The sequence below is a fragment of the Prosopis cineraria genome, unplaced genomic scaffold (assembly GCF_029017545.1).
Source record: "Prosopis cineraria cultivar Desert tree isolate PC_DT_omini unplaced genomic scaffold, ASM2901754v1 PC13, whole genome shotgun sequence".
In the NCBI taxonomy this organism is placed as follows: Eukaryota; Viridiplantae; Streptophyta; class Magnoliopsida; order Fabales; family Fabaceae; genus Prosopis; species Prosopis cineraria.
Window position 1 is genome coordinate 2,801,282 of NW_026555344.1, and position 15,897 is coordinate 2,817,178.

The window sequence follows — 15,897 nt, forward strand, 5'->3', positions numbered from 1 at the left end:
TCCTGATATCCAAACTCTTGAAAAGAACACGCGCCAAGTTTGAAGAATTAAAAGGTAACTCTTCTATTCACTTTGATTTAAATGAATTTGTTCGGTCTATATTAAAATAGAGATTTTAAAATTTTAATCTTTCGCTGTACTTTTCTATCTAACAAGGAATTGGCCTGTAGGAACTAGGAGGAAGGCTTGGAGGAATATTACTTGGGTAAGGCCTATCTTTGATTGGGTCAAATTAAATATTGTACAGGGATGTTATGGGCTTTTCTAGGCCCCATTTTGTTGCCAATTAAATAAAAGTTTGGGTTTAGGCCCCGCATTTTCACCAAAAAAAAAGAAAGAGAAAAGAAAACCGAACTGACCAACGGATAGACTGGAGGATATAATATTAATATTATTGAGGTATTAATTATTAAGCATTTTTCTCACTTTTTCTTGGCCAATATTTTTTACCGAACCTTTTTTAAGGCCAAGTACCGAACCTTTTAATTAAGGGTGTTCATAGGTTCGGTTTGGTTTGATTTTGAACAAAAACCAAACCGAACCGAACCATTCGGTTTACTGATAATTGAGACCTGATCGGTTTTTATGAAGTTCGGTTTGGTTTGATTTTATTTTCGGTTTGGTTCGGTTTGGTTAAGGTCTTGATCAAGTTTTAATGGACTTGTTTAATTTTTTTTTCTTTTCTCCATCTTCATAATGGTGCTATGTACTAAAATTAAATTTAATTCTTTTTAACTCCTTTTTTTCATAAATAAAGGTATAAAAATATAATAAAATTTCAATGTGATAACAATAATTAATCATAAAAATTGATATAAGTTTTTAAGATTAAAATTATTTAATATTATGTATTTTCGTTAAAATCCTTTGAAAATGTTTATCTATGTATCTATATTTTAATAAATAATGAAAAACTTATTATACAAAATTCAAAATAAAATATTTCTTGTAGATAAATTGAATGCTGAGGCTTTTAGGTTGTAAATAATTAAATGATGATCATAGTATGATTATTATAATCACTTAATATTATGCATTTTCATTCAAGTATTTTAAAAATGTTTATTTATTATTATAAAAAATTCAAAATAAAATGCTTCTTGTAAATAAATGGTTATATATTTTACAAATAAATAAATAGAATTTTTTTAATCAAGTTTGGTTCGGTTTGGTTCGGTTTCTTGTACTCAAAACCGAACTTGAACTGAACCAATCGGTTTTTATATCATAAAAACCGAAGCGGACCTGATTGTTGTTCGGTTTTGATCGGTTTTTGTCGGTTTGAATTGGTTTGGATCGATCCTTTCGATTTGGATCGATTTTGAACACCTTTACTTTTAATCATGTCCTGTTGAATTGTTATTTATCAGTTCGAAATCTTTGAATCCGACTGAGGAAATGTCTCCAACCGTTCGAACTAACGTTCTCTCTCTTCTTCCCGCACCAAAGGCTATAAATATATGAATTCTCCAGAAGGCTTCCAACAACATCACCATACAATTGTTTGTTCCATCCTTCTCTCTCGCTTCCCACCCCGAATCAGTTCGGATTTCTCTCCTTCTCACCTGCTTCTTTCTCTCCCCCATCATAACACGTTCCCACCTAAAGCTTTTTTTAACTTTTCCTTCCCCTTTCAGAGATGTTGTAATTGTAACCCACTTTTTCTTTTCCTCTTAGAGATGTTGTAATTGTAACCCACTTGTAAAGTTTTGTTCTTCGTGTGAGGGTTTCTTTGAGACTTAGGGTTGGTCGTGTTAAATATGGATTTCGATAGGAAGATAATTTTGGGTTTTGTTTGAGGATGAGTTTTTGCTATGATATGGATGGTAGGGTTTTGGATTCAGGTTCATTGCCTCCTACCATTGTGTTCGAATGTCGATCCCTTCGGCATTCGATTTTTCTAGCATCGCATCCCCAGATTTCTTTGGGGGTCATTGTTCTTTCGTTCCAATTGGGGTTGATCAGCGAAGTTTGTGATCAATTCGAAAAACAATAACAATAAAAGAACCAAAAGTGAACAAATCTTATAGCTATTAGGTTCTGAGAGCAAAATGGATTATGGGGTTGAATTAGCATTGCCAGAAAATGATGGAACAGGTACAAAGGATCCTTCTAAATTCGAGGAGGATTTTGCTGAGAAAGATCCAACTGGCCGATATATCCGGGTATGAAGGCCATGCATATTCTTCATTATATGTTTTTCAATTTAGTTTGCTCTAGTGTATGATAACTTTTGGGGATGGTGTTTGTAAATAATAGATAAGCTTCAACTCTGAGTGATGAATCATGATTATGTTGTATTGGTGTCTTAGAAGCAAGGAAATGGATACAAGATACCAAGGCTTTTAGAATTCTGGATGGCACTTCCTCAGACACAATGCGACTACGTTTTTAAAATGTTGATGCCTAGGAACTACAATTGAACATTATGGTGAATATGAGTACGTTGATCTACAGGGGTCGACACATATCTATGATACTTGTTTGGATTATTACAAGAGGAAAGTTTTCTATCTTTTATTTGTTAGCATGTTATCCCAAGCTAGCATTCGCAAAAATATATTGCAAGGGAAATAAGTTGAGCTTTTGGTTTAAATAACTGCACGATCTATATAATATGCCAGAATGCATAATTTCCATCATTCTAAAATTAGGGCTGCTAATGTAGAGCTTGATATTATTTTGCTGAAGGTAATATTTACTTAAATGTTTCTTGTTTAAACCTGAAAGATAATTTATGTTCAATTTCTACGTTTACGAACTACACATTTTATCGATTGTGTTAGCCCCAATGAAATTTCAAAAGGCTTGGAGCTTGTGTCCAAGATTCAAAATTTATATAAAGAAACCTTGATGAGGCATCTTCAAGGAATGCCTTTGCCTAAAGCATAGCTAGGGTTGATGACAATCTGCTCACTCCTTTACAAGGAAATTTTTTCAATTCTATATTCACCTAGTCTTTCTATATTATATTATTTTATTTTAATCTCTCTCTCTCTCTCTCTCTTATTGCAGTACAATGAAGTCTTAGGCAAGGGTGCTTTCAAGACTGTGTATGATACTGATATCTTATCTCTTATTATTGTTGAATTATTGTTGTTACTTTATGTTACCTCTAATCTTTCTCTCATTGGTAGTTATAGGGCCTTTGATGAAGTTGATGGAATCGAAGTTGCTTGGAACCAAGTAAGGATTGATGATGTTCTACAATCAGCAGTTGATCTAGCAAAACTATACTCTGAAGTTCACATATTGAAGTCTTTGAAACATGAAAATATTATGAAGTTCTATCATTCTTGGGTTGATGATAAGAACAAAACTGTTAACATGATTACTGAGCTCTTCACGTCTGGAACTTTAAGACAGTATGTTGCTCTGTCAGATTTCTTGCTTTCCCTTAAGTTGTTCTACTGTTATATTTGCATTTGAAATAATAGTACACTTCTTGGCTAACAGATACCGTAGGAAGCATAAAAATGTTGACATGAAGGCCATCAAAGGTTGGGCTAGGCAGATTCTCCAAGGTTTAGCCTACATTCACAGTCACAAGCCTCCTATTATTCATAGAGACTTGAAATGTGACAACATCTTTGTGAATGGAAACCACGGAGAAATTAAGATAGGAGACCTAGGCTTGGCAACAGTGATGCAACAACCAGTTGCTCGAAGTGTCATTGGTAAGATGTTGCTCTCTTTAACTGTGAGATTTTCATCATCCTAAATCTTCTAGGAGTACTCAATTTGTTGTTTTGTTCTTGTGATTAAGGGACTCCTGAATTTATGGCTCCTGAGCTTTATGAAGAGGAATACAATGAGCTTGTTGACATCTATTCTTTTGGGATGTGCATATTTGAGATGGTTACTTTTGAGTATCCTTATAGCGAATGCAAAAATCCAGCTCAAATCTATAAGAAAGTTACCTCTGTATGTATGTTAAGCACTAGAAATTCCTAATGCTATTGATTACATTTAGATGCTTACTATTTGAACCACTTCATTAGCATCCAATGTTCTGATGCCTCCTACTGCAGGGTATCAAGCCTGCTTCTCTTAATAGGGTGAATGACCCCCAAATTAGAGAGTTTATTGAAAAATGTTTGGTTCCGGCATCTCATAGATTGTCTGCAGAAGAGCTTCTCAATGACCCATTTCTGCAAGTTGAGAATCCAAAGAATCCAGCCCGAGATCCTTTACAGTTGCCTCATCAAACTCCAAGATCTATAGATTTGTCCAGGTCTGGTCCTTTATCTATGGACATAGATCCTGACTATAAACAGATTTCTGTGAGTACCTATGCTGAAAGCAACTGTGGAAGTCCCCAATCTCCAGTTCTAGAACTCCAGAGGACATCTAAGGAGAATGAATTTAAGTTGAAAGGGACAAAAAATGATGATAAATCTGCATCATTGACCTTGCGTATTGCAAATTCCTCTGGTCAGTATATGCTCCTCCTCTGTGTGTGTGTGTGTGTGTGTGTGTGTGTGTGTGTGTGTGTGTGAATCTATCAATCTCTCTCTCTCTCTCTCTCTCTCTCTGTGTGGCTGAGGGGGGATTGAAGAATGCATGAACTGGGGTTAAGGTTATGTTATGCTATATTTTTCATAATCTATATGGCAATGATCTGACATTCTTATACTTGCAGGTCGAGTTAAGAATATACATTTTCTCTTTTATCTTGATTCAGACACTGCAGTCTCAGTGGCCTCAGAGATGGTTGAACAACTAGAGCTAGCAGAACATGATGTGACCTTAATTGCTGAGCTTATTGATCATTTGATAACAAAGCTTCTACCTGGCTGGAAACCTTCATCTGATTACTCCTCAAGTGAAGGAATAAGCCTCGATGATGGGTCTTCAACACTGGTAGATGGCCAAACCAAAACAAGTCTATGGGATTCCATCCTAGCTAGTGATCCTGCTGGATTAGTTATTTACCAAGATGATGTGTTAGGGCTGAATATTGATGATCAAAAAGGTGAGGTTACACCTGAGGAGGGCTTTTTACTAGTCGACACTGTTAATAATGCTACTTTGCATGGGGAGTGTAATTCTTCTCCCACTTTGGCTGACTTGGAATATCAATATTCACAAGGATCCACAACCTCGGTGCTACTTGCTAAAGATTTGTCTATAAAAATAGACAACTTTCTCGATTTAAATGGGAGCTCTAAATCCTTGAATTGGTCTATCTCTGAACTAGACCTTAGGGATACATATCTTGAGGCTCGCAAATTGCAGAGAACAACAGATAGTAGTGTCCGGGAAGGCATTGTGATAAACAACTTTACAAAGAATGAAACGATCCCACCATTTGATGGCACATGTCATGCTTTTAGCTTGACAAGCAGCTGTTCTTCTTTGTCTTTGGCAGAGGAGAACGCAGAGTCTGAGCTAAAGTTGGAAATTGATGCAATTGAGGCTTTCTATCATGAACAATTTCAAGAACTTTCTAGAAGGAAGTTGGCGCATTTGGATCACATCAAAAAGAGATGGATGGCTAAGAAGAAATTGGCTGTTCATTGACCTTGCAGTGGTTCGCTGACCCTTTTTCAGTTTTTCTTTCACTGGCTGAAGTCATTTTGTTGTTGTGAAGTTCATTATACTTGCAAAACACTGCATATTGAATGTAGCTTGGATTTGGATTCTCTCAATTAATCAAGGATGAAGTGAAAGAAATAAGAGATAAGGGGATCATATCTACCTCCGTAAGGGTCCCAACCCCATTCTCTTCGTTCTTCTCACATAATTCTTTCAATCAATTGAAGGGATCTAACTCCAGTTGGATGTGGCTCTTGTGTTTTTTTTTTTTTTTCTCTGAAGTTTAAAATTATTTCCTAACTTCGGAGAAATTTTCAAAAGTTGTACGTACAGGACGATGTTCGCAATTTGTCTTTATATACTGAACCTTTGAAAATGATTCGCTATTAGTTATAAATGCAAGTACATTCTTTTAATTCTTTGTCAGCATTGTAATGTAACGCATTGTATCTAAGGGAATTCATTTGATAAGGGAAACTTGCTCCATGTCTTACTTCCTCACATTCCCTTCTTTCTCCTCACTCCTTCCCTTACCAACCACATTGACTTGCTCTTTCTCTTGTACTGGTAGGAAAACATATACTAACAACTTAAGATAAAAAGGTTCGCCCCCTAAATGTGCAAAGGGATTATTGGTTGGTGGAATGCAGAGATTAACAACTAGCCGGAAGGATCAGAATGTGCCTTTGTTATAGAAATACTTGAAAACTAAACTTGAACTGATTTGAACTGAACAATATCCATATAAAACAAATAAAATTTAAAAAAATAAATTCAGTCAAAATTAAATTTGTTAAAACATTTCAAAATTAGTTCCATTGGTTCCATTCAGTTTAACCTAGCTTAGTCCATTAAAACCTAACAAAATTATACTAATAATGTTTTTTTTTTGTGCTGATTGAAGATCACATCAAGACAGCCATGATATGATCTTGAGAAGTTCTTTCTCTATGGTTTCAAGATTAATTATCGCAAAAAACCCAAATAAGCAATTTCAAAAATAAATGAATACTTGATAGATAAAAACATACGGAAAAAAATCACTTAAAATGCGTAAAGTAAATTCAATCCAACCAAAATTCAATTTCACTAAACGAACAGGTCTTTCATTTTGCAAAACCAAGTTGATAGTTCAATTTTTGGTGTTGGTCTATGGCCGAATTGAATCCGTACTTCGGACCCAATGTTTGTGAGGTTAACATTTCTAACACATACTGCAACTGAGAAACTACTGAGAATAATATAGGTCAAGAAAGACTCGTACGCCTCAAAGGAATATATTATGCTGATTGTAAGGAATGATTTTTCTAATTGCGCAACTTAAGATGAAAATCAAAAGGAACTCTGAAAATTCTTGGATCGATGAGTAAGCTTGCTAGAGAATTAGCCATCACGCCATTGGTGTCTGCACTTCTCATTCAAGCACATGTAGAATATGGTTGCTGGCTCATCAGCTGATCGAGTCTGAAATTCTGTGTAAGCAGCTTTATCATGATTGCATTTTGGGCATGGGACTGCCAGAAAAGAGGAGTGAGAAAAGAAAACGAAGATATAAGAAGAAAAATGAACAAGCAAGAACAATATGGTAGCATCACCCCTTAGACATGCTCAATATAAAAACAAGGGTCAATAAAAACAATAATAATTAACTTATTTTATTGTCTACCGTTTCCTCCTGGCCCAAAAAATTGTGTACTTGTTCCTTGCCCAAAACTATAATCAAGCTAACAAATATCATGCAATCAAATTTATGAACTATTACTCTAGTCTAGAGCTTCCTAGCTAAAATTAGAACAGTCCCGTGCTGCTGGTTCAAGGAATTTATTTCAATCTTCAAATTTAGAATAATCCTGAGCAGATACAACCCAAAAGTTTAGCTAACAATACAAATCCCACTACAGTGACAATTTTAATCATATATCTTGTTGTACTCCATGACTTTGACATGACACGCATTAAAACTACACCCTCTTAGTTTGTCCAGAATGATAAGTGAAATCAATCATTAGAACTCCTCGTAGAGTATCTTAGCATCCAACAACAGGACACCCTCCAAAAGCAATTTCAAATTTTAACAATATATTTTGGTCCACTCCACAACTTTGATTTGTGTACCTTCAGCTTCTGTTCTTGCTTGTCCTCATTAATTAAGGAAACAAACCACATCAGTGTAAATGGGGTTATCAGAACACCGTTTAGAACAAGGGTGGACTATTTTATAATTCTAGACCGACCTCATGTTCATTAAAAAAAAAAATTATAAATAAACTATTTTATCATGCAGCGACTGTTTATGCAGCATCTGAATCAAGTAATTTCTTTTTAGCCTAATCATGTCAAGAAGATGATTCAGAATCAACTCACTTTCCTCCCCAAAATCAGAAGAAAAAATGAAGCTCCTGATGAATCAACAAAAATCCACTGAAAAGTTATTAGCAACGTATTCATACTAACACAACTGAACACAATCTGTGTGCCTAGCTGAGTCAAGAATCTGAAGAATTAGTTAGATCACTTCCGTTCATGTTTCAGCACGAAACCAAGCCAGAGCACAACTTAAAATAGCCTAGTTCAAAGAAGTAATTTTACATCTAAGTTCAATTAAGAGAAGCGCCAAGATTATAAGGTCTCAGCATGAAACCAAGCCAGAACACAACTTACAGTAGCCTAGTTCTCAGAAGTAATTTTACATCTAAGTTTGATTACTCCAAGGTTATAAGGTTCACATCTTAACGACAACTTAAGTCATGGTACCAGACATTGCATTGCAGTCACCCCACAAGAAGGTCCATGCTCAAGAGTAAATTCCCACAATATAAATCTCCAAAGATTAATTATATAAAGCATTAGATTTAGGTGCAGTTTCCTATATCTTTACTTCCAATCTTTCAATCAAAACATAATAAGTGCATCCATTTTTTAATAGTAACAAAATATAAACTTATCATGTTGTTATTATAAAATTACAACCTATCACGTTTTAACTGGAAAAGCTGATAGAAAAAAATATAAATATCAGCACTAAAGCTTTTTCATTCTAAAAATGGCATGACAACAAGATAGTAGAGTTTCATCCAAAAAAATAAAGGAAACAGGAGCAGTATAATTTGCACCGATCAAGGATCAACAAACTGGTATGACTAGTAAGCAAACATTTTTTGAAAAAATCATCACTAAAAACTACTGATTATCCAACTAACCAATCCAAAAGGAGCTGAGGGAAAAAGAAATTCCAATCCTGTAGGGGGAGAAAACGAGGGAGGAGTGGGAAAATATGTACCATCAGCCGTGGGTGCACCCTTCATGTCATCTTGGGAGATAACAGGTTCTATCTCTTTTCTCACTAAACGGTGCTTTCTCTTTATCTTTACCTGCAGAGTGCAAAGATGAAACCACAAAAGAAGAATCTAACAATGCATTGTATGTGTATATATAGAGAGGAAAATTTTCCTGAGACATAGCTCTTGAACCCATACCTTATTCTCGACGTAGCAAACATATGGGCAAGTAGGACAAAAGAATCTTGAAGGGCGACACATATAGGGCAATTCGTACTGCAACAGGGTGCCACAAGTCGGACAGAACTCCATCTTCTATATAAGCCTCTTGCAGAAACACTCCCACTGCATTGGTTTTTTCAATTAACAAAAGTGAAGTAACCATAACAAATAACTTCCCACACAAAATAAAAAGTTATGGTGTAACAAAATTAAACCCAAGTACTAGATATTACCTAAAAATAAATTTGCATATAATAATAATGATAACAACGAAAAAGGAAAGATGGGTAAATTGCTAGATTATCGATTAATCGAGTGCTTACCAGAATAATGCACAAACTGAGGAGGAAGATGATTTTTGAGGCGAGAAAATTATTTGAACTGTTTCCCTAAAGCAGTGTTCAACAGCGCAGCTTAGTATGAGAGTAAGAGTCGGCCAACAAAATACATCTGGTTTTGTGGCCACTCCGCTGTCTGGATACAGCGTCGCCGCCGTCACATTCACCAGAGACTGGGGCTACCTTAATCTGAACTCCGGATTTGTCGGCGAGGGTGATCAAAGTTTAATAAGAGTTATTTCCTCGTTGGCCCAAAAAAATAAAAAATAAAGGACGAGTATTTTTCTTTTACATATTCCACAATTGGCACTATTAATATATTCTTGAGTTCATTCTTATTTTTTTTAAAAAAGGATTATATTCATATATAGGTCCAAGAAAATACCTGATGAGTGGAGGAGAAGTACATTAATTCTTATTTATAAAAATAAAGGAGATATTCAGAATTGTACTAACTATAGAGGGATTAAACTCATGAGCCACACAATGAAATTGTGGGAGAAAGTAATTGAGCACAGGTTGAGATTGGAGACAAGTATTTTTGAGAATCAATTTGGTTTTATGCCAGGTAGATCAACTACAGAGGCGATTTATCTACTAAGGGGATTAATGGAAAAGTATCGTTGTAAAGATAAATATCTACACATAGTTTTTATTGATTTGGAAAAAGCTTATGACCGTATACCAAGAGAAGTGCTTTGGAAAGCGTTGGAAAAAAAGGGAGTACGGATTGCTTATATTAAAGCCATACAAGATATGTATGAGGGGGTAAAAACTAGTATAAGAACGCCTAGTGGTCAAACAAAGGATTTTCCTATAAAGATTGGACTACATCAGGGATCATCTCTGAGTCCTTATTTGTTCAACTTGATTTTAAATATTTTGACGGAACATATTCAAGAGGAAATCCCGAAATGTATGCTCTTCGCGGATGATATAGTTCTTATAGCAGAGACAAGAGAAGAGGTTAATTGCAAACTTGAGTTATGGAGGAGGACATTGGAGTCGAAAGGTTTTCGTCTGAGTAAAAGTAAGACGGAATATTTATATTGTAAATTTGGTAAAGGACTATTCGAAAATAATTTGGAAGTGAAATTGGGAGATCAAATTATACCTCAAGTGGAAAAGTTTAGATATTTGGGAGCCATTATTCAAAATGATGGCGAAATCAGTGGAGATATTTCACATAAAATTCAAGCTGGGTGGTTTAATTGGAGAAAAGCTAAAGGAGTTATTTGTGACCGTAAGGTGCCTAATAAACTTAAAGGAAAGTTTTATCGTACTGCTATCAGACCGGCAATGTTATATAGTAGTGAATGCTGGGCTCTAACGGGACAGCAAGAGCATAAAGTTGGAGTAGCAGAGATGAGAATGTTACGATGGATGTGCGGACATATACGTAAAGATAAAATTCGAAATGAGCACATACGTGAAAAAGTGAGGGTGGCACCTATTGAGGAAAAAATGGTAGAAAATCGGTTGAGATGGTTTGGGCATGTACAAAGAAGACCAAGGGAGGCACCAGTGAGAAGAGTGGAACATATAACTTTGAGTCCAATTAAGAGAGGTAGAGGAAGGCCTAAGAGAACACTCTTGGAAGTTGTTGAACGTGATCTCTTAATTAATAATATTTCTAAAAGCTTAATAAATGATAGAGCACAATGGCGTCTTGCAATCCATGTAGCCCCCACCTAGTGGGATAAAGGCTTATTGTTGTTGTTGTTGTTGTATATATATATATAAGTTAAAATATATGAGATATCATACTTGTTTTTCTATATATCAATATACAAATTAGAGTTGAGTTTAAGAATATTAGTCTCTTATAATGTACACATGTTAGAAGAGATGTCACATTTAGAAGAAAATTTAGTGTCAGATCATGTCTCAACTAGCCATTAGAAGGATACATATGAGCAATAAAAAAATACTCCTTCTATTTAAAAATGTAAGTATTTTTTTAGTGTTTTTAAGTGTAATTAATGTGTTTTTTTTGAAAATTTCCTTAATAAATAAATTATTTTATATCTATTTTTAAGTTAAACACTCTATTAAATGATGGTAAATATGAAAAGATGATATTAATTTTAAAAATAATTAACTAATTTATTTGGGTGAGATTCCATTAAAAATGCATTAAATTTTGTAAGGCAATAAGTAGGATGAATGTATTTATTAATTAAAGATTTATATACTTATTTGAAAAAAGTTTTATCATGCATGCATGATTAATAGTATAAGATGATATAATTATTATTGTGCAGTAGTGGTATGAAGGTTTCAATGGTCCCTTTTCTTGCATTTGCTAGGTGAGAGGGGAATAGCAATCGGAGGTCTTTCTGGTGAGTGTGACGAACAAATTAACTTTTTAGAGGATATTGAAAGGATAGATAGAGTGAGGAACATGCTTCAAGGACTACACTAGGATTTAAGCAATAAGTAATGATTCGGGCATTAAGGTTAAAGAGCTGTTGACAAGGTGGAGCATTGTGTAGCATACTAAAAATTAACTCACTAATTAATTAATGTAATAGTAGAGAATTGAATAAATTTAATACTGTAAGGGTTAGAGGATGGCGAGAGGGGGCTAATGAACCTATTAGGCCTTGTCCACAGCCTTTGGATAGGTTTGAAGCAAAATTAGGCCACTTAGGCCCAATTAGAGAGAAAAACATGAGTAAGCCTTATTTGTACCATCGGCCATGTGAATGGCTAAATTTCAGGATTAACAACATGAGTTTGACTCACTAAAATAGAAGAAAGAAAGAGAGAGAGAGAGAGAGGACGAAGAGCACGAGTCTCGCTCTGTTAGGGTTTGATTTTTGAAGCTTTTGGGAGTGATTCAAGTTGGTCTATACCTCTCATCGTCCTCTTTAACTAGTTTTTAAATACGAGCTTGATATAAGGAGTTGATTTTCAAACTTTAAGGGTTTTGGGTCCAAACTCATTGACGCAAATAGAGTCAATTAGAAGTTGTTTAAACTATCTAAATCTAGGTTTGATAATTTAATAATCTCTTGTAGATGGGTCCTCATTCATGGATAAAAATGGCATTAACTATGATTGTTGGGTGAGGTTGGCAGCCATTAATGGTATTTATTAAGTGTAATGAAGTTAGTTGGAGTTAATGGAAGCTAATGCATCTAATGGGTGTGAGTAAATACTTGTGGTTGTGAGTTTTAGGTAGTTTAAGTGTTGGAATTGGGAATTAGAAGTATAATTATGACGGTATTAATGGTGTTTGATATGATTAATTATAAATTAATCATTTTGTGTACCATCTGAGCTTAACAATAGCTTTGGAAGTGTGTTAGCATTGAGGGGTAAACCTTTGTTAAGATTGTGACTAAGATGATATGTGATGAAATGTGTGTATGCATTTATTATGCCCACTTTGCATTTCTATAATGAATTGACTTGTTTGTGCATCGATTAGATGTACTTGAATTATTCAGTAGTTATACTTACCCCTCTATTTAAAATTTTACAAGTACTAGTTCCAGACAAAATAAAAGGAAAGCTCTAGAGACATAGGAACTTGATTTCCTATTATAAGCCTCTAGTGATTTATCTTGAATATATGTAATTTAAATTGATAATGCTAATTGGTAGTTCATATTTTGATTAATATGAATACTTGCACTACTTACATGTTGAGTTGGAAAGTTATATTTTCAGCCCTAGATTATGGGATATGAACTGTATTATCTAGGCAAGGCTAAAATACTAGTGTAAATATGTCAATGGTTGCATGATGGTTGTAAATAATTTTATTCAAAATTTATGTGAAATACCTCCCTTTGTTGTGTAACACACCAAATTTTTTTTTTAAAAATAATTTAACTCAACCATAATTGGGTTACAGCCACCCAACACATTCTTATATCAATAATTTCAATATAAAATATTTTATAATTGGCTTCAACTCACACACTATAACATTTCAGATAAATTTTTACCTCTCACATGCCATTAGGCTAAATCACATTTGTCCATCCTTATACTCCCAACAAGTAAAATAAGCAATTTAGTTAATTTTCAACATAAGCCAGTTATTTGGCCTTATAATCATGCCATTTTAACCAATCCAAAGTAAACCAAATATTAAAATTACAGTCATCCAAATTGTACCAAAAATAGAAATAGTTTGAAAGGCATGATTACATTTATATATTCATATAATTGACAATAAACAAAAAGCCTTAATATTGACAATATAACACATTATAAATCATAAATTAAATACCCAAAAGAGACAGTGGATCTATGCCACTAAGCCTCTGGGACTCCTCCACGTGTCACTCGTGGCTCTTCTCCTGAAAATTGTTAACCACATAATGAGACTCAAAAGTCCCAGTAACCAAAGCCAATTTATGATAGTGTATACAAACAGTTAAGTGTGTGCTTACTAAGTGAGAATTAAAAATAATATAATTTCAACAAATATAAAAAATATTACAATACACACAAACAACCATCCTTATATCCCTCCATTAACCTCGAGCCGTAACCCTCACTCGATGCTAAATTACCCGGCCAAAGGTAGATTAACCCGAGCCCTTACAAGCCACCTATTGAGCTCCAATAGGGGCGTACCACGTGGCACATAAATACAACAACAATAGCAATTCTCCCAACACCTCCCACAATAATCAAATAAATTCATAATAATATTGCACAATTATATAATATTACAAAATTTATAATTTTCTCAATAATCACCGAATTAACATGAAGTAACACAAATCACAAATTAAAAGCATGGTTACCTTGTGGCTTTTTCAATAAATTATTCCTTAAAATTTCTCTCTTACCACAATCTTCACCAGTAATACAATCTACAAATAACATATTATTTATAAATATTAGTTTCAATTTTTGAAACTAATAAAATAATTCTAATAATAGAATTAAAAATATAACATAATTTCTAATCTCAATCTTAATACAAATCTATAGTTAATACTATTAAGTAAAATTTTTAACTCCTCTTTTAATTATCAATAAACATTAATAATCTAAAAATCAAATTTTAAACTAATTTCTATTATCAAAATTTTCTTTTTATTTTATAAATTCGCACCTAAAATATCCAAAAATTAAAAATTGAGTCTCTAGCTTAGAATCATAATCCTATAGCCATAATAATTCATTTCTCATCCCAAATAATCATCTAAACCTCAATAAATCAACATATATTTTCAGATCTAGTTTAGAATTTGATCCATAAGCCATAAATTCAAAGATCATCAACAAATTTATACTCTAGAACATTTATTATACTACTGACAACCTCAAAAACCATATTTATTCAACATAAATTCATCCCTCTTCCAGATCTTAAATTTTCTACCACTACAAACTCAGAAACCAAAGAAGAAGGATGACTAAGAAAAATTTTTAGAACACTTACTTAGTCTTGAAAAGCTTAAAATCACACCCTAAATATCCTATTAAAAACTCTTACCTTAAAAATTTAGATATTTCACACCGACGACTCGCATTCTCTCTGCCTCAGCGCGCACGAAGGAATGAATGAAGAAACGAAAGAACAGGTGAGTTTTTATAAAAATTCAGTGGGTCCCACATTTTTTTTATTATTTATTCTTTTCTCTCTCTCCCTTTTTTTTATATTATTATTATATACAATGATTGCACGGACGCCGAAAGAGGAAGCCAAACTTTCTTCTTCTTCTTCGTTTCCTTTTTTTTAATACCTTTTCTTTTTTTTATATAATAATAATAATTTAATAATATTTATTTATTTTATTTTTTTTATTTTTTATTTATAATTATAGCCGAAGTTAGATTTAATAATCATCTCCTACTAATTTATTTACCTCTAAATATTTTTCAAAATTTCTATTAACCCAAATTAACTATTAAAATTTAAATTGAGATGTTACATGTTGTTTTTTAGATCAAGGGATTGAAGGTTGAAATTGTGATATGCGTGTTGTTAGTATGCTGTGGTGTGTTGTATAGGTGGTTTTAGGTTTATTGAGTATATTCTAAATGTTGAATTGCACTTTTGGCACATTTATTAAGTTTGGGACACCCTAATTGTTGTTAAGTGTGAATATATGGTTTAAGTGCATTTGAATATCCAACTTTTTAATATGAAATAAGTTAGGAGTGAAACCATTGTTATTAGCTAGTTCATCAAATTTTGAAGCATGCTGAAAGTTCAGCCCCAAAACTATCATTTGATAGCTATTGGTTGTTAGGTCTTGCATTATAGCATGGCATATAGAGGAACTGGCTAGGCGCAAGTTTCGTAAGGCATAGTGCATCCCTTTGATTATGTCACTTTGATTCTTTTTAAACCTTATTTTCAGTTATTTTAAGTACAAATTGATATCTCATACTTTTGTATATGTTTACTCTAATTTAGACTTGTTTTATTTGGGATTTAAAACTTGTTTTATTTGAAATTTAAAGTGTTTTAAGTATTAAAAACTTAGGATCCCATATTTGAACTTTTATGCTTGAATTTAAGTTTAATTGCATTGGGTTCATGT

The 15,897-nt window shown here is 33.5% G+C and overlaps 2 protein-coding genes across 9 annotated transcripts; one reads left to right on the plus strand and one right to left on the minus strand.

Moving 5' to 3' along the window:
* Positions 1–1,371: 1,371 nt before the first annotated feature.
* LOC129290688 (probable serine/threonine-protein kinase WNK10) lies at positions 1,372–6,039 on the plus strand. Of its 7 annotated transcripts, XM_054927566.1 has the most exons (8): positions 1,375–2,165; positions 2,313–2,441; positions 3,016–3,053; positions 3,138–3,365; positions 3,457–3,677; positions 3,767–3,924; positions 4,032–4,434; positions 4,643–6,039. In XM_054927566.1, exons 4-8 carry the CDS (start codon positions 3,280–3,282, stop codon positions 5,521–5,523), a joined length of 1,749 nt encoding a protein of 582 aa, XP_054783541.1. In that variant the 5' UTR covers positions 1,375–2,165; positions 2,313–2,441; positions 3,016–3,053; positions 3,138–3,279; the 3' UTR covers positions 5,524–6,039. The 7 variants fall into 7 exon arrangements, with proteins under 7 accessions (XP_054783538.1, XP_054783540.1, XP_054783534.1 ...); XM_054927563.1 differs by having other exon boundaries at positions 1,372–2,165; positions 2,313–3,053; positions 3,144–3,365; XM_054927565.1 differs by lacking the exon at positions 2,313–2,441 and having other exon boundaries at positions 1,372–2,165; positions 3,144–3,365.
* Positions 6,040–6,622: 583 nt separating this feature from the next.
* Positions 6,623–9,597, minus strand: LOC129290689 (uncharacterized). 2 transcript variants are annotated; one of them, XM_054927567.1, is made up of 4 exons: positions 9,362–9,597; positions 9,015–9,161; positions 8,739–8,909; positions 6,623–7,052 (listed from the first exon to the last, which is right to left on the minus strand). In XM_054927567.1, exons 2-4 carry the CDS (start codon positions 9,126–9,128, stop codon positions 6,957–6,959), a joined length of 381 nt encoding a protein of 126 aa, XP_054783542.1. In that variant the 5' UTR covers positions 9,129–9,161; positions 9,362–9,597; the 3' UTR covers positions 6,623–6,956. The 2 variants fall into 2 exon arrangements, with proteins under 2 accessions (XP_054783542.1, XP_054783543.1); XM_054927568.1 differs by having other exon boundaries at positions 8,819–8,909; positions 9,362–9,589.
* Between the last annotated feature and the right edge of the window lie 6,300 nt (positions 9,598–15,897).